Source organism: Echeneis naucrates, chromosome 8 (assembly GCF_900963305.1).
Source record: "Echeneis naucrates chromosome 8, fEcheNa1.1, whole genome shotgun sequence".
Lineage (NCBI taxonomy): Eukaryota > Metazoa > Chordata > Actinopteri > Carangiformes > Echeneidae > Echeneis > Echeneis naucrates.
In genome coordinates, this window is record NC_042518.1 from 17,285,815 (window position 1) to 17,303,447 (window position 17,633).

Consider the following 17,633-nt stretch of genomic DNA (forward strand, 5'->3'; position numbering starts at 1 on the left):
GCAATAATATTTTTTGTGTGTGTGAACTTTGGCTAAACATGATTCGGCCATCTCATAGCTGCCCTATAGCATAAATCTGTTTGTTTCTACCCTCTTCTCTGTAGTTTATTATAGAACCAGAAAATTATACACATCTTCTGCTCTGCTGTCGTGAAACATGGCATACTGATTTGTTCAGCAATAAACTGATAGTAGGCAGTCATAGAGGTTTAGATTAAGATTACACTAAAAGATTTAAAGAGATGACCCTTAATGTAAGATGTATTACTCACCTGAATCCCATTGGGTACACAAAAAAATGGCAACTGGTGGTCAAGAGCAGAGGCATGATGGGATGAAACTGAGGTGTGGAAGGGCGGAGCGATGGAGTGATGGGGTGAGGAAAGGATACGATTTCCCTGTGACTAATGGCTTTCAAGGGAAACCCGAAATGGAAGGAGGCAGATTGAAGAATTCCCAGATCCTGTGCTGCCAGAAAGATTGGAAGGATGAGACCTCAGGGTGATGGCTGATTTTAGAGTTGTGACCATATCTGGAAGGAGAAGTCTTGATATATAATATGGCTTCAGCACACACTTCAGCATACTCCTCCAAAACGTGCTCCTGCCTCCTGCATTGGTGAGTATCACCCTGTTGAACCGACAACAACTTTCCTTCTTCTCACTCCTTAGAGCGACTTTTTCTTGCTGTTTTTTTTTTCTTTATCTCAGCCTCGCTGTGCAGCAGCCAGTTGGTAAGTGAAGTGTTCAGTTGGTGTGTGTTGGTGGCAGCAGCAGCCATGCCAGGTGCATATAAAGGAGAGTGTGGGGACGATGTGGACCCCATGCCATTCCTGGTACCTTCAGACAAGGAGCGGCTGGATGCTATGAATAGGCCATATGACATCAAGACCTCCTGCTGGGTCAAAGACGAGAAGGAGGCTTTTATTGCTGGGGAGATTCAGTCTGAAGATGGGGACAAAGTCACCATCAAGACCATCAAGAACACTGTAAGAACACTGAACCTGAGCATTTTGCCCTAGATGTTAATCATAAGTGAACAATCGTAATAATCATGATTAAAATATGGACTAATTGATTTTTTTTTCTGATCAGACTGTGACTGTGAAGAAGGATGACATTCAGCAGATGAACCCTCCTAAATTCTACCAAGCCAGTGACATGTCCAACCTGACTTTCCTTAACGAGGCCAGCGTCATGGAAAACCTACGCAGCCGCTACGTTAACATGAGGATCTATGTAAGCTCGTTGCTGACAGCAGAGGGAACTTAGTTCTATTAGTGCACAGCAAGCAAAAGCCGATTTGAGTTAGCTATGTTTTCTGTGGGGCATTCCTCTGTTTTACACATAAATATCAATCTATTCTATCTCAGCCTGTGAACACAGTCATGGCTTGTCTTCTCTGTCTCTGAAGAAGTTTTGTCACATCTGAGAAAATGTCCCGAATGATATAATAGCAATTTTATCAGGGTAATCTCAGTTTGTGGTTGGAAATTATATGAAAAAACTGAAATCCTAGGGTAGCTTGTGTGAAATGTAGTTTTTTATGGTTTCCTGGTTTGGCCCAGTCTATGGATGGATTGAAATTATGGACTGAAAGTGTGGCAGGATATTTAGCCTCTACATATAGGATTTTGACCTTTCATTTTAAAAATTCTCTCTTACAAATCCCCCCAATCTGTGGATAGTAAATACTTAATGTTTATATCTATCCATCCATTATATATACTGCTTATCCATCAGGGTTGGTGGGGGGTGGAGCCAGTACTAGCAAAGATTCTTAGAGGTCCCCTCCAAAAAAGAAGATAGCTGAATTAACAAGATATAAATTGTAACGCTCCATCACTCAAAATATCTCCTCAGCTGTGACAGATATCAGGACTTTCCCTGAGGTGCATTAACATTTGTCTTTCGAGACACACAATAGATGGGACAGTCAGCATGCTGAAGAGGGAGTTTCAGGGTATTTACGAAGCAGATATATGAAAATTTGTTGTCTTTATTTCCTGCTGCATCCTTCATTCTTCTTCATTTCTTCCAGACCTACTCAGGCCTCTTCTGTGTGACAATTAACCCATACAAATGGCTGCCCATCTATGGCGCAAAAGTAGCCCAGATATACAAGGGGAAAAAACGCAACGAAGTTCCTCCTCACCTCTTCTCCATCTCTGACAACGCTTATCACGAAATGATGATGGGTGAGGAGTGGGTGATGGGGAGAATGAATGGCTGTATGTGGAACAATGAGGAGAAAGACACTGAGGGGAACTTTTATAGAATAAAAAGGAGGAAGACATTTTAATCATCATAGGTCAATGATGGGTGAGTGGTGGGAGGGGAAGTTGGAAAAGAAGGGATCTAAGCATGGAAGTGGTATGTAGTAATTTGGGATACCCCTCATGAGATGAGTTGCTTGAAAGTCATTATGCAGTTAAATGTGGAAAGAGGGAGTGGGGCAGTTGCTGGAGCTGTATAATCACTGTGGCGTGTGATGATTTGTTCAGGGAATACACAAATACTTTGCAGCCATTATGTGGTATCAGGGGAGGGCTAACAGGTGTCTGTGTTGTTGGTACCGCTGACAGGGAACATGAGCAGTCCTCTGATCTGCTCAGAGGGAAATCAGCAGTAATTATGCTTGTCTTACACACACTCACTCCGTTTCTTCCCTCTACTATTTCCTTTATGTCCTGATGTTGCAGAGCATGAAAACCAGTCTATGCTGATCACGTAAGGACAACACATTTTTGGTTTTTTACAAAAAGAGCTTTCCAGAAATTGTGTATAACATGTAGTCTGGATACTCTCATTATTTTTAATTCCTTAATGGTGTGTCTGTCCTCCAGTGGAGAATCCGGTGCTGGTAAGACTGAGAATACTAAGAAGGTCATTCAATACTTTGCCAATGTTGGAGCCTCTGGGAGCAAACTGTCAGACTCCAAGGCAAGTGTATTTGTGCATAGACATGATTTCACTGTCTGCTGTTCTAGTCTGACATAAAGCATATTAATATCGCTCCTGACCTCTCCTTTCCTCTCTTCTCAGGGGTCTCTTGAGGATCAGATCATTCAAGCTAATCCAGTGCTGGAGGCATTTGGTAACGCTAAGACCATCAGAAACAACAATTCCTCACGTTTTGTAAGGACACATATTAAAAAAAGACCATGTTTTTCATCATTGGAGGACACAAACATTCAAACTTGCAAAAACAACCGTACAATCAGCAAATCTCTGAAAAATAACATTTATGTGTTTCAGGGAAAGTTCATTCGCATCCACTTTGGGCCAACAGCTAAGCTGGCTGGTGCCGATATTGAGACTTGTGAGTGGATTTCATTCATTGTTTTATCACTTCTGGTCAAGCTTTACAAGAAATGGTAAACACCATCATTCTTGGCTAATATGTTCTATGTTTAACCACATGTAAACACAATTGTGTTAACAAATCAGCTGTGACAGGTGAATTGCTAAGCTAAGTGTATTTTTATAAATTGTGTGTTGATGTGACTGCTGTGAGGTCTTTTCTGTCCTTATGCACATGTGTGTTTGTGCATCAGATCTGCTAGAGAAATCAAGAGTGATTTCCCAGCAGGCTGCTGAGAGAGGATACCACATCTTTTACCAGCTCCTTTCTGGAAGAAAGCCAGAACTCATGGGTGAGAGGCATAAAGCTGTCACTGGTTCATTTTGAATTCATGTAAATGTGAAATAGTGGGGATCTTTTTCTCTGCTGGAGATACCTTATGTGAAGAGTGATTAAAAATGTTCTTCCTCTTTGTAAGATGAGGGATAAATTGTCACTACTGATAGATGATATGATTTGTTAAAGAAGAAGACAAACATGGCTGTCCCTAAAGGTGTTAAATAGACTGTTGCTAAGTATAAAACAGTTGGATCAAATATTATTTCAAATAATGAAACAGCATTTAAAATAGTTAGCTAAAAGGCTGAATGATGAAAATAGCTTGAAATTTGAATCAGAAGTTGAGCTACATTGTTAAAGTCAATGGCAAATGGTGAAATATCAAAAAGTAGCACACAGTTAATGTTTAGCTTAAATTAGCAAGAAGGGATAAATGGTGATATATTTATATATATATATATTTATATTTTGAAATATTTGGCAGAAACTGTTCAAACTAATGGGATAAACACAATTGAATATTGTTGCCAGTAATAAATTCAACCTTCACCAAATTCAAATTTAAAAAAATGTCCAAAGAATATTAGCTATTCATATAATCAAGTTACATAATATCCATTATGAAATCATTACGAAAATAATTTATGCTATATGATAGGATACCCATCTTCATCTGAGATAGCTGTGGGACTTTCTTTGACTAATAATGAACCACAATTAAACACTGAGATTGGCTTTCATGGAGATCAATGATTGTTAAATATGTTTTCCAGGGGCTCTGCTGTTGAGTCCTGACCCCAAACAGTATGTGTGGGTCTGTCAGGGAGTCACTGTGGTGGACAACATGGACGATGGAGAGGAGCTACTGCTCACCGATGTGAGTGAACGCTGCTCTCTCTCATGTTTGCATTCATAGCATATTTTTGTGAATTCTTCTGGCTGTGCTTTGACTGTAAATCAGATCAGTAGGGAAAAAAAAAATGAAAAAACTTATTTGCATCAATCAATTAGAAATCTTGTCAGGTAAATTCATTGGCCTGTTGATGGCGCTGTAACATCTTTTTGCACACAGGAAGCCTTTGATGTCCTGGGTTTCACTCCTGAGGAGAAGATGAGCATCTACAAGCTGACCGGAGGCATAATGCACTTTGGCAACATGAAGTTCAAACAGAAACCCAGAGAGGAGCAGGCGGATGTGGATTCCACTGAGGGTATAAGAAGCCATCTTTCCCCTCTCTCTTGTTTATTCTCCTTTTTACTCTGCCCATCTGGCCTAGAGCCTTCTTTTCACCTTCTTCTTTTACCCCCATTTCATTCTGGGGTCCCAGAACTATGGTTTATACCTTCCATTAATCTAGGCCTTTATTTATGTACCGCATTGTGGCTGCATGATTTATTTTAGCGACTATGATTACTATATTATCATTTCATTAATTCCTTGTCCCCTCACTTATTCCTTTCCTAAAGTGGCTGACAAAGTTGCTCATCTCATGGCAATCAACTCTGGGGAGCTGCAGAAGGGCATTACGCGCCCCAGGGTCAAGGTTGGAAATGAGTTTGTGACCAAAGGTATTACAAGGAAATTTTTTTGGTTGAGGAAAAAGGTCTTGAAAGCAATGACCACACAATAAGCAGAGACAATGCACTTACCCACTGTTCAATATTTGAACTCAGGTCAGAACCAGGACCAATGTGTCTACTCCATCGGTGCTCTGGCAAAAGCCATCTATGACCGCATGTTCAAGTGGATGGTGACCCGGATCAATAAGACCCTGGACACCAAGATGCAGAGGCAGTATTTCATAGGCGTGTTGGACATTGCCGGGTTTGAGATATTTGAGGTGAGGTGCAGATGGATTGGGTGTTGGATTTGCAAGTTTTTTCATCTCATGATCCAAACCTTTCTTTTGTCTGCAGTTCAACAGCTTTGAGCAATTGTGCATCAACTTCACCAACGAAAAGCTGCAGCAGTTCTTCAACCACCACATGTTTGTGCTGGAGCAAGAAGAGTACAAGAAGGAGGGCATCGACTGGGTTTTCATTGACTTTGGTTTGGACCTGCAGGCCTGCATTGACCTACTGGAGAAGGTAAATGTTCTCACAAATACATAGCAGAGATCAAGTACAAAACTATGAGAGTATAGAGTCTACTCTTTATTACACATATCTCAATTGTTTTCTGTCTCCTTTGCAGCCTATGGGGGTTTTCTCCATTCTGGAGGAGCAGTGTGTGTTTCCTAAGGCAACTGATACTACTTTCAAAGCAGCTCTGTATGACAACCACTTGGGCAAGTCCTCCAACTTCCTCAAGCCAAAAGGGGGAAAGAAAGGAGCTGAAGCCCACTTCGAACTGGTGCACTATGCTGGCACTGTGAGTATGAATTGTTCTATTTGATTTATGGATAGATGTTAGGGGCTAGTGCATGTAGGTGCTGGAAGTGCAGAGGAGTCTCTGGTAGTGTATTGCTGACCAAGTGTATCTACTCTGTCGATAAAGTTACTAAAATGAATTAACATCAAAGTAGACATGTGTTCAGTCAACCTGTTTGTACCTTTCACAGGTGGGTTACAACATTGGTGGTTGGCTGGAGAAGAACAAAGACCCTCTGAATGAGACGGTTGTAGGACTCTTCCAGAAGTCCTCCATGCCCCTGCTGGCTCTGCTCTTCAAAGAGGAGGAGGGCGCTGCAGGATCCAAGAAGCAGAAGAAGGGATCTTCTTTCCAAACGGTCTCCAACTTCTATAGGGTAACAGAAACAACAGGATGTTGTCACATTTACACATGTCCACAGGTGCAAAGCCACAGTCAATAATCCTGTTTCCCAAAAGAGAATGTTGGTCTGAAATAATCTCTTTCCACCCTCATCATGAAACTTAATTTGAGGCGTAACCAGAATTAGAGTAAGGAACAAACTCAAAAAGATCAATATTTCATCTACAATCAAACACATCTGTAAACCTACATATGAAGCAAAGGCTCACATCAAGCTAACCAACTCACAGGAGTCCTTTAACTATTCACACTCAACAGGAACAACTGAACAAGCTGATGAGCACTCTGCGAAGCACTGCTCCCCACTTTGTCCGCTGCATTGTGCCAAACGAGTTCAAGAAGTCAGGTCAGTGGGTGAAAAGTGTGTTTGTTGCTTGATTTACTGGGAGGGGAAGCTATTTACTATAGTTCTAGCACAATGCCAAGTAGAAAGTGAATATGAGGGCTGATGACGGACACAGACACGCATCAAAATAATAAATTTAACTGCAGGACGAAAAGTAAATCAATCTCATAAAAATGGGCACATCTTGCTTTGTCAAGCTACGAGGACGCGTGCATGCACACACACACACACACACACACCTACACACATGCGTGCACACACACAAAGTGCAAAATGTATTTCATGACTTTGTCCTTTATTTCTTTATTGGGAGGCTAGCATTCCTGGCCTGTTCTTCAGAGTCACTTCATTGTCCAAAAAGTGTATTCGCCCAAAGTTAAACTTTTACAAAGTCAAATAATAAAATACATCAACAAGACATCTGTAACATCACCTGTGTTTCCTTATGGTCAAGCTTTGAAAACATCTGGATCCCTTTCACACAGCTCCCCCTAGTGCTCAGAGGAGCAGAGCTCCACTCAGTCCATGGCTCCTGGAATGTGAAGTAGTTCCAAATGTATTCTTTGTAGAAACTTTGACAATCACCTTCATTCTCTTCCATTTTATAAAGGTGTCACAGATAATCACCTGATCCTCCATCAGTTAGCCTGTAATGGTGTGCTAGAGGGCATCCGCATCTGCAGGAAAGGCTTCCCCAACAGACTACAGTACCCAGAATTCAAGCAGAGGTCTGACCCCCCCATCTCTTGTGTGTTGATCTCAATTAATCCAGTGTACATCTCCATTTGTTAGAAGTACATTGATGCTAAAATCTGTACATTTGCACATACTTTAATTCTTCCAGTAAACATACATATGTGTTTCATTTTTATTCTCCATTTACAGTTCTATTAACATCTCCCAAATCATTTAGTCTTTGTTTTTCTCAAATCAGAATCTCAGCTCATCTTTTTCTGCCTGCATAATTCTCGATTCAACATTTTCTTCTCTTGCTCTTGAAATCTAGGTACTATATTCTCAACCCCAATGTCATTCCTAAGGGATTTGTCGACAACAAGAAGGCATCTGAGCTCATCCTGAGCGCTATTGGTCTGGATAATATGGAGTACCGCATTGGTCACACCAAGGTACGTCATCAGCCATATTTATACAAATTAGCACACAACTGCATGCAATGGTATCCAGAGGTGGAAAGTGAAATAATGAGGTAATTTGTTTAGGTATTTCCAACGATTAAAAAAAAAAGCTGCAGTTAAAAGTGACCTTGACCGGTTGCATTGTGTTATGCATGAATGATAATGATTCAGTTATATACACAAAGTGACGGAGGCCACTTTTCATGAAAAGTAGTGTTACTTTTGAAATTTAGGGTAAATTTTTATTTCATATATTAATTATTTCCAATTAAGTAGAAATACATTTTGGATTACAAGACTGTTATTTGATTTAAATGTTTTAAAGCTGAACTTTTTCTTTCTGCAGTCCGGTATTTTTATAGTCTTGTATATCAGTTTTATTTGACTAAATCATCCCACACTGCTGGTATGTACTATGATGTATCATTGCACAGTCAAATCAAGTCTACCAAGGCTTTCTAAATAGATGACACTCATTAATGGATAATTAAATTGGAAATCGGTCTCATACATTTGGACCCCACTGTATATTAATAAATGTATTATATTACAGTTTACATTTTGGAAGGATCCTTGGAAAGGTCCCTTTCCGACTGCCGTTACTCCCTCGCTCACCTGCTTGTGTTTCCACCTCCTCAGGTGTTTTTCCGTGCAGGCGTCCTGGCAAAATTGGAGGACATGCGTGATGAGCGGCTGGCAAAGATCATAACCATGCTGCAGGCTCAACTCCGAGGAATGCTAATGAGGATTGAGTTTAAGAAGATGGTGGACAGGAGGTGACTGTGTTTGTGTGAAGGCAAAGCAGATTTTTTTATTCAAAATTTGTAGATAACAACAGTGTTTGTTCATGAATGCATGTCATGTAGAATTGCACTGATAGCCATCCAGCGAAATGTGAGGAAATTCCTTCAGTTACGCTTCTGGGGCTGGTGGAAACTCTACACGAAGGTAAAATGCTGATTTATCTCCTCATAACCAAAAATAAGTTATTTTCATCAAGACCACCTTCAACATCATGGCATGTGGCTCCCTCAGGTGAAGCCCCTGCTGATGGTCGCCCGTCAGGAAGAGATCTTCAAGGCCAAGGAGGAGGAGCTGAGGGTGGCAGAAGTGAAGGTCAAGGAGCTGGAGGGCAAGATCAAAGATCTTGAGGGACGGATGGTCACTCTGTCACAGGAGAAGAATGACCTGGCCTTGCTGCTGGCTGCAGTAAGTGCACATCTGCACACAGTTTACTTTATACAAGAACACTCTCTGAGTGATCATTTACGGCATCTCTCTGGAAATTGTTTCATTATCGAGTTAGTGTGCAGACGATGCACATAAATTATCCTTCAACCAGAGATTTCTCTAACAGCTCACTCACATATACAAACTTTATCTCCTGTTACTGTAGGAACAGGACACACTCGGGGATGCTGAGGAGCGCTGCACACAGCTGATGCACCAAAAGGTCCAGCTGGAGGAGTCTGTCCAGGTAATTTACCTCTTGATGAGTTAATAGAAAATGGAGGGTACTGACAATGCAGTGATTAAACAATGAGAGCAAATAACTAGCATAAAATATTGACATTACATAGAACATTTACGCTTTTAAGTGACTAATGACAACATTTGTTCTCTATTGTTTATAGCTTGCACCAAAATCACTGAACTGGTTTTTAAAAACTTACTGTCTATCCATAAAGCACTGAATGAGTCAGAGCCAAAAGAACAATCTGATCCACTTGTATGATATGAGATGTCCTGACCCTTAAGGTTATCTGGGATAGATTCACTCAGTGTTCCCAAAATCAAAACTAAGCAAAAGGACAAAGATTTTATTTTTTCTGCTCTTCGCCTGTGGAAGAAACTTTCGAAAATCTGACATCTGTAGGAATTGTAAGCGCATTAAAACTGAGCTTAAAACTTTACTATTTTCTGCAGTGTCCATAAATCATAACATATTTTTTCATCTAGTGTACTACCTATCGTTTATTGTTTTTCTTATATTGTGTCCAGGTGTCCTACATTTATATGTGTCCTTGATCCTTGTTTTTATAGTTTTAAATGCTATTTTTATATCATCATGTTCTATTTTTAATGTATTCCCAAGCCTCTGAAGCTCTTTGAACTGCTTTGTGTCTGAATGTTGCTATATTAAAAAAACTTGCCTTTGCTGCATGTATTGATTACAAAGAATCTGTCTTATTTTTTACTAAAATTATATTATTAAATAGGATCTGCGTGAGCGTCTGGAGGAGGAAGAAGGCAACACTGCCTCCCTCCATGGCCAGAGGAGGCAACTGGAGGGGGAACTGACTGAACTGAAGACAGACCTGGAGTCTCTGGAGTCCACTCTGAGCAAGACTGAAAAGGAAAAGCAGGTAAAGGGGAGTTGGATGAGGCTGAGGAGGGGAGAAAAGAATAGCAGCAGTGGAGACATGTTTTCACTAATCATTTCTAGTTGTAGATTTGGAACTGATGAACAAAAAGCCAGGATATTATGTGTGAGATTTAAAGTTTACCGCTGAACTCTTTTTCCTTTTTTTCTTTTAGGGTCTGGACTTCAAGGTGCGCAGTCTGACAGGAGACCTGAGCCAAAGGGATGACCATATTGCCAAGCTACAGAAGGAGAAGAGGTTGCTGGAGGAACTGCAGCAGGTTGACAAACACACAAACAAACAGGAAAACACAATCATTCAGATATTTCAGAATGTCAAATGTATGCGTACAGATTAAATAGTCACCAATTGATTTTGAAATTTATTCAGAAAACTGTGGAGGACCTCCAAACAGAAGAGGACAAAGTTAACCATCTAACCAAGACCAACAGCAAGCTCAACACCCACGTGAATGAGGTGCAAGACTCTTGACCTGATAGGATATATTCAGCATTAGAACCTTAATCATGCACAAAGGGGCTTATACATGTTTGTGTCTTCACATGTGTGTGTGTAGCTGGAGGACAGTTGGGAGCAGGAGAAGAGGATCAGGGCGGAGGTGGAAAAAGCAAGAAGGAAGGCAGAGGGAGACCTGAAGATGACAATAGAGAACCTGAATGAGATGGAGAACGCAAAGCTTGACCTGGAGGAGGTCATCAAGAAGTGAGGGGGCACTCCTCACAACCAGATACAGAAACACACTTGGCAAACCGTAGTTCACCTTAGTATTGTTGTAAAAACCGCTTTCTCATTTGAACACTGTCACTGCCAGTGGCTCCTGATCCTTCTTCTTTGTGGTTATCTACATCTAGGAGAGATTTTGAGATCAACAACATGAACTCAAAGCTGGAGGATGAACAAGCTCTCAGCTCCATGCTCAGCCGCAAGCTCAAAGAGCACCAGGTTTGTTGTTGGACACACAACAGCCCACAGGTTTTTATCTGCAGCAGCTCAGGAGAACCTTTGACTTGACTAGTGACAATGTTTAACCTGAAATGTCAAGTTATGTTTTGGAATCATTCCTATAGTCTGTTGGTTAATTGGTTCATCAACTTGATAAATACTGAAAATGGGGAAGAAATTAGTTGAAGAAGCACAAGTTCATCTCTTTCTTTTTCAGGGCCGCATTGAGGAGCTGGAAGAGGAGCTAGAAGCTGAGCGAGCCATGAGAGCCAAGGTACAGATGTTATCTTCACTAGCTTCATCCAGAATTTCAGCCATGACACAATATTTTAAACTTCGCACATGACTGGCAACTACACAGTCCTTTATTTCTATTTTGTCCAGTGTAAACATTACATGTTGTCATTAGCGAGCAAAGTTGGTACCTTCTTTGTTCTCTGATAGGTTGAAAAGCAGAGGTCAGAGCTGTCCCGAGATCTGGAGGATCTCAGTGATCGGCTAGAGGAGGCAGGAGGAGCCACAGTCGCCCAGGTGAGCGTGTCAGACAACTGTCAATCAGCCAGAAGGTATCATTGAATTTCACTGTGATCTCTGCCCTCCTGACCTCCACAACTTCCTGTGTGCTTCAGATTGAGCAGAACAGGAAGCGTGAAGCGGACCTGTTGAAGCTGAGGCGGGAGCTGGAGGAGGCAGCGCTCCAATCAGAGGCCACAGCAGCAGCACTGAGGAAAAAGCACTCAGATGCGATGGCAGAGCTCGGGGAGCAGCTGGAGAACCTTACCAGACTGAAAGTCAAACTGGAGAAGGACAAACAGAGCATGAAGGCTGAGATCGATGATCTCAATGTCACAATGGAGGCCACGCAGAAAGCAAAGGTGCAAAGTTTTGTGATTAATTCCGGGAGAAAAAAAACATACAAGAATGTAAACTCAGATAAATGTCTGTGTTTGCTTGTCTGGATATCTCTCTGTAGATGAATTCGGAGGCACACGCCCACAAGCTGGAGGACAACCTGGCAGAAGCCAACGCTCGCCTGGCTGAGATGGAGCGCAATCAGACTGAGCTCAGCACGGCCAAAATCCATCTGACAGGTGGGAACGCACAAACACATAAGACACAGCAAATCAGAGTATGGTTTTGTTTCCTAAGCTTTTTTTGTTTGTTTGTGTAGCGGAGAATAATGATCTGAGCCGTGAGTTGGAGGATGTGCAAAGTAAGTTAAACCAAGTGACCAGGCTGAAGGCCTCACTCACCCTGCAGATTGATGAACTCAAGCGGCAGGTGGATGAAGAGAACAAGGTACAATTTACAACAAACAACACAACACCACAAACAAAAAAGCACACATATCTGTTTAACCTTCATGTAGAGGAAATGTGTTGAGACCTGCCCAGTTCAGTCAGTGACGCTTTTCTCGTTGTTTCTGAGTTTTGATTGTCAGCTCTTTCTTTAACGTTTAGGTGACTGCCTTTCTTCTATATTTTTCATTTTGTTGCCGTTAAAACTTGGCTATAACATCATTGTCAACCATCTGATAAAACTGTGCCCTCTCTCCCTTTCTATAGGGTCGTAACACAGCAGTGGTGGCCCTGACCAATGCCCGCCATGATCTCTCCCTGCTGAAGGAGCAGCTGGAGGAGGAGTCTGAAGCCCGTGGGGAACTGCAGCGCCTCGTGTCCAAGCTGAATGCTGACGTCACCTCCTGGAGGAGCAAATATGAGACGGACGCCATCCACCGCACAGAGGAGCTGGAGGAGACTAAGTACGTTAGAATGAACAAAAAAAAAAAAAAAAAAAAATTAAATACTGCCTCAAATAAAAGGGAAGCCAATGTTTTTTGTACCATACTTATGTACAAATGAACTGGTAAATCTCGTTCAAAACACAAACAAACTTGTTAATTTAATCCTACATTTGACTCCTTCCTCTTTCCCTCCACCCACTCACATCCAGGCGCAAACTGGCTGTGCGTCTCCAGGAGGCTGAGGAGGTGGCGGAGGCAGCCCAAGCCAGAGCTGCCAGCTTGGAGAAGGTTAAGCAGAGGCTGCAGGGAGAGGTGGAGGACCTCACCATAGACCTGGAAAAGGTACACACTCACACAAACGGAAAATTGGTCAATCTTTGTATCCTACTCGCAAAACACTATTGTTCTTTCTTAAGATTTCAGTTTACTTACAGTGAAGAAAAGATCAATTAAAATAAATAAAGGATTCCTTAGCTGTAAGTTGTATCATGCATTCTATAAATGCACAGATAGGAAAAGCATGTTTTTTGAGTGTGAATATGCCTTTGTCTGTGTTTTATGTGAATAGTCCAACGCAGCAGCTGCAGCTCTGGATAAGAAACAACGAGTTTTTGACAAGCTGGCGGCCGAGTGGAGCCAGAAGAATGAAGAGCTGCAACTGGAACTGGACAACAGTCAGAAAGAGAGTCGCTCCTACATGACAGAACTCTACAAGCTGAAGACGGCCTACGAAGAGAGCCTGGATCAGATAGAGACTGTCCGCAAGGAGAATAAAACCCTCTCAGGTACAGAAGCTCACAACGAGAGAATAGATGCTAGCCCCATAAGAATCCAATTGAATACATGTGTATGGTAAGATGACCTTCTCTTCTCACAGAGGAGATCAAGGAGCTGGTTGACCAGCTTGGGGAAGGAGGCCGAAGCGTCCACGAGCTGCAGAAGGCCAAGAAGAAACTGGAGGTGGAGAAGGAGGAGCTGCAGCTGGCTCTGGAGGAAGCCGAATCTTCACTAGAGGTGCAGAGTGCTGACTCTTATTGTGGGAGCTATCTGTGGAGTAATGTTGGGAGATATGGTAATGAATTTCAGAAAGACAATAACAGATTATGAGTATATTTGTTTGATGTTGGAGCAAATGGGATGTTTGCATACATTCTTAGGGCCATTTGTCAAAATGTGGTGTGTGTGTGTGTGTGTGTGCGTCCATGTGTGCAGGTGGAGGAAGGTAAGCTGGTTCGTGTACAGCTGGAGCTGGCTCAAGTAAAAGCTGACATCGACCGCAGAATCCATGAGAAGGAGGAAGAGTTTGAAGTCACCAGGTTTGACTCACTGCTACATGACAGAACACACATCTGATAACTATGCCCACACATAACAATGTGTGTTGCAGTGTTTTTAGTCGTGAAAATGGAAAATAGAAGATATTGAACAGTGTTTGCTGTATAACTTAGAACAACTTTTGTGGTTATAAACCTAGTCTAGGTTCTATATTAATAGTGCGAAAAGTTCAAAGCTTACTTTGGGAAGCTAAAACAAAGCAGTCACCTGTCATCACTCTCAACCAAACCGCCAGCTTGGTATACCTTGACTAACCACCTGGCAGGAGTGCTGATCTATAATTTTACTTGATCACTAAGAGTCAGACAGAGGAAAGCTCAGAGCTGTCTGATTTCTTAACTTCTCTTCTTTGCCAATGCTCCAGAGAGAGGCCTGAAGGAGGAGATATAAAACAATGTTAAGATGGTTTTTAGTTTTCACAACCAGAAATATGTCTTCTTATGGCTATTGTATCCTCAATAATGTATTAGCCACCGTACCATTTATAACCATTACTCCTAATCTACAATCTATACATATGTGTTGTCCAGGAAGAACCATGTTCGTGCTGTGGAGTCTCTGCAGGCCACTCTGGAGGCAGAGGCCAAAGGTCGTGCTGAGGCTCTTAGGATGAAGAAGAAGATGGAGGGAGACCTGAATGAGATGGAGATTCAACTGGAGCATGCAAACAGGAACAATGCTGAGCTTGTCAAAACCCTCAAGAAACTGCAACAGCAGATTAAAGTAGGGGTTACATTTAATCATCGGCAGCCTGAATGTGCAACAGCTTGGCAAAATATCAAAGCAAAAAGTAATGTAAAAGCAATAATCCTTGTGTCCTGTCCCCTGTCTCTAATCCAGGATCTGCAGGTGCAGATGGATGAGGATGCCCGTCAGCATGAAGAGCTGAGGGAGAAGTACAGCCTCCAGGAGCGGCGTCTGAGTCTCATGCAGGGGGAGATGGAGGAGCTGAGGGGGGGCCTTGAGGCGTCCGAGAGGGCCCGCAAACAAATAGAGCAGGAGCTGGTGGACACCACAGAGAGGTTCAGTGAGATCCACATGCAGGTACATGACTGCACAGGACGACTCCAGAGGCACATACGTACACACAGATGATCATTTTAACTGTTGATATTTATACTTTTATTTTTGATTCATTCTGTTCAAAATGACTGTTGTTTTTTTCTAGAACCAGAGTCTAACTATCCTGAAGAGAAAGCTGGAGGCTGACCTCGCCCGACTGTCCAGTGAGAATGAGGAGCTAATCTCAGAGTTTCGTGCTGCTGAAGAGAGAGCCAAAAAGGCTGTAATTGACGTATGTGACCTGATTACACATGCACACACAAAAAAACATATGGAAAGTTTTAATGTGATGGAAAAGCCTGAAGCATGTGCTAAAATAAATGGTTTGAATTGATGGTTTGACCTGTTTTGTGTGAGACACGAAATCCAAAAGGAAAAGTGCCATGACATATACCGCTCCATCCAGGCAACACGGCTGTGTGAGGAGCTGCGGCAGGAGCAGGACCGGAGCGCTCATCTTGAGAAGGTCAAGAGGAACCAGGAGCAGAACCTCAGAGATCTCACACTGAAGTTGGAGGAAGCTGAGCAGCAGGCCTTGAAGGCCGGAAAACGCACCATCCAGAAACTGGAAACCAGGGTAAGGATTTGGCTGTATTGAGGGATGGCAGCAAAACAGACAACACATGGGGGCCAGGCCATTCATCCACAAATTTGGGTCATTTTTCCAGATCAAGGAGTTGGAGAATGAGCTGGATCAGGAGCAGAAGCGCCACGTGGAGACAGTGAAAAACCTTCGTAAGGGCGAGCGCCGAGTCAAGGAGTTGACCTTCCAGACAGAGGAGGATCATAAGACCAATGAGCGCATGCAAGAGCTGGTGGAGAAACTTCAGAACAAGCTCAAGTCCTACAAACGGCAGATAGAGGATGCTGTGAGTAAAGTCAATAACACTGAACTTATGAATTAGTTTTCCTGGTAACAGTTAGTTAGACTAGCAGCTTCTTTTACAAATACATGTTTCCACTGAACTAAAACTTAAACTCTGCTCCATTTATATCAGTCAGGGATGTACCAATACAGCTCAACGCCACCAAACACATCCTCTTAAATGACCAACAGGTTGAATTGGCACCTAAACAGTTACAAGGCATAAAGTACCAGTCAAAGGTTTGAATGGGAAAGTGGAAAGTGTGTCCAAATTTTTGACTGGTACTGGATATGGTGAATTAGTTATTGGCCTTCTGGAATCAGATAAGATTTTTGCTACCTCTTTTGTGTATATTCAAAATGACCAGAAATTGAATAACGAGAAATATCTAACAGTTCTTCTAAATTGTGTCAGTTTTATTTAATGGTTCATGAATCCCAATAGAGCCTTGAATAGAGGCTTATGACAATCAAAAAATTAGGACAGTGTCTTTATTAAAATCCTCAAAGGCAGACATACTCAAGAACAACCCCTCCTCAACAAAAGTGAATTGCAAACCTCCTGTCTGTGTCACTGTAGGAGGAGCAGGCCAACAGCAGCCTGTCTAAGTACAGGAAGACGGTCCATGAGCTGGATGATGCCGAGGAGCGTGCAGAAATGGCGGAGATGGCCCTAAACAAAATGAGGACCAGGAACAGAGCCTCAACCACTAAGGGCTTCACCTCAGTGGAGATTGTCCAGGTCACCAAGCCAACCAGTGGAGGACAGGACGGATAGAGAAGAGCATCGGCTTTGTTAGCAGGTGGGCTTTTACACACGCAGCTGCTGAGTTTGTGATTTTACTCTTTCATCTTTGATTTTCTTTGCTTTTTTTTTTTTTTTTTTGCTTCCACAGAGTGACAAACACCCATTCAGCCCTCTAGAGGATACTTCACCGAGGAAGTGTGACAGGCACAGGCACCCTGAAAAAAGTCTTAAAAAGTTCACACAGAGCTCTTTAGAAAGTCTCAAGTGATTAAATGAGTCTTTAACATCACCAATAGTCTTAATCAGTGTAGTCATAGGATTGTTCACATTGCTTGATTTAGTCCATGTTAGCCTGAACACTTTTTCTTTGTCTATTGTCTTTCGATGTACATCCAAACTTTTCATGTGTACCTGTAAGGATTGGAGGTTTGGTTGTCTGACCTCTGGTCTCGTGGTCTCGTTTTTTGAGCCTAATATAAGCGTGTGTGTTTGTCAATTTGCTGTCTAGTGTGTGTCTGTGTCACTTGCATCACCTCAGTCAGTGTCCTCGGGCCGGAGGGGGGAGTGGATAAAGCTGCGCTCTCATTTCAATGATAGAAAGCCTACCTGTGTTTGTCGCTGCTGCTTGTGTGTGGTGATCTGCTGAAAAGTCTTAA

General features: G+C 42.2%; 1 protein-coding gene across 1 annotated transcript; it reads left to right on the forward strand.

Annotated features, from left to right (window-relative positions):
- The first annotated feature begins 778 nt into the window (after window positions 1–778).
- Window positions 779–17,280, forward strand: LOC115047061 (myosin-16-like). Its single transcript, XM_029507717.1, has 44 exons — window positions 779–988; window positions 1,095–1,238; window positions 2,041–2,197; window positions 2,702–2,729; window positions 2,846–2,942; window positions 3,045–3,137; window positions 3,258–3,321; window positions 3,557–3,655; window positions 4,416–4,523; window positions 4,719–4,853; window positions 5,110–5,211; window positions 5,317–5,483; window positions 5,560–5,730; window positions 5,837–6,013; window positions 6,204–6,389; window positions 6,674–6,761; window positions 7,372–7,489; window positions 7,768–7,888; window positions 8,537–8,673; window positions 8,764–8,845; window positions 8,933–9,106; window positions 9,294–9,374; window positions 10,117–10,263; window positions 10,436–10,540; window positions 10,651–10,737; window positions 10,838–10,983; window positions 11,133–11,223; window positions 11,441–11,497; window positions 11,668–11,754; window positions 11,853–12,098; window positions 12,197–12,314; window positions 12,395–12,522; window positions 12,789–12,985; window positions 13,177–13,309; window positions 13,536–13,752; window positions 13,845–13,981; window positions 14,180–14,283; window positions 14,833–15,025; window positions 15,143–15,346; window positions 15,471–15,596; window positions 15,771–15,941; window positions 16,033–16,233; window positions 16,810–17,032; window positions 17,126–17,280. The coding sequence occupies exons 1-43, from the start codon at window positions 779–781 to the stop codon at window positions 17,005–17,007; spliced, it is 5,832 nt and encodes a 1,943-aa protein (XP_029363577.1). The 3' UTR covers window positions 17,008–17,032; window positions 17,126–17,280.
- Window positions 17,281–17,633: the final 353 nt, after the last annotated feature.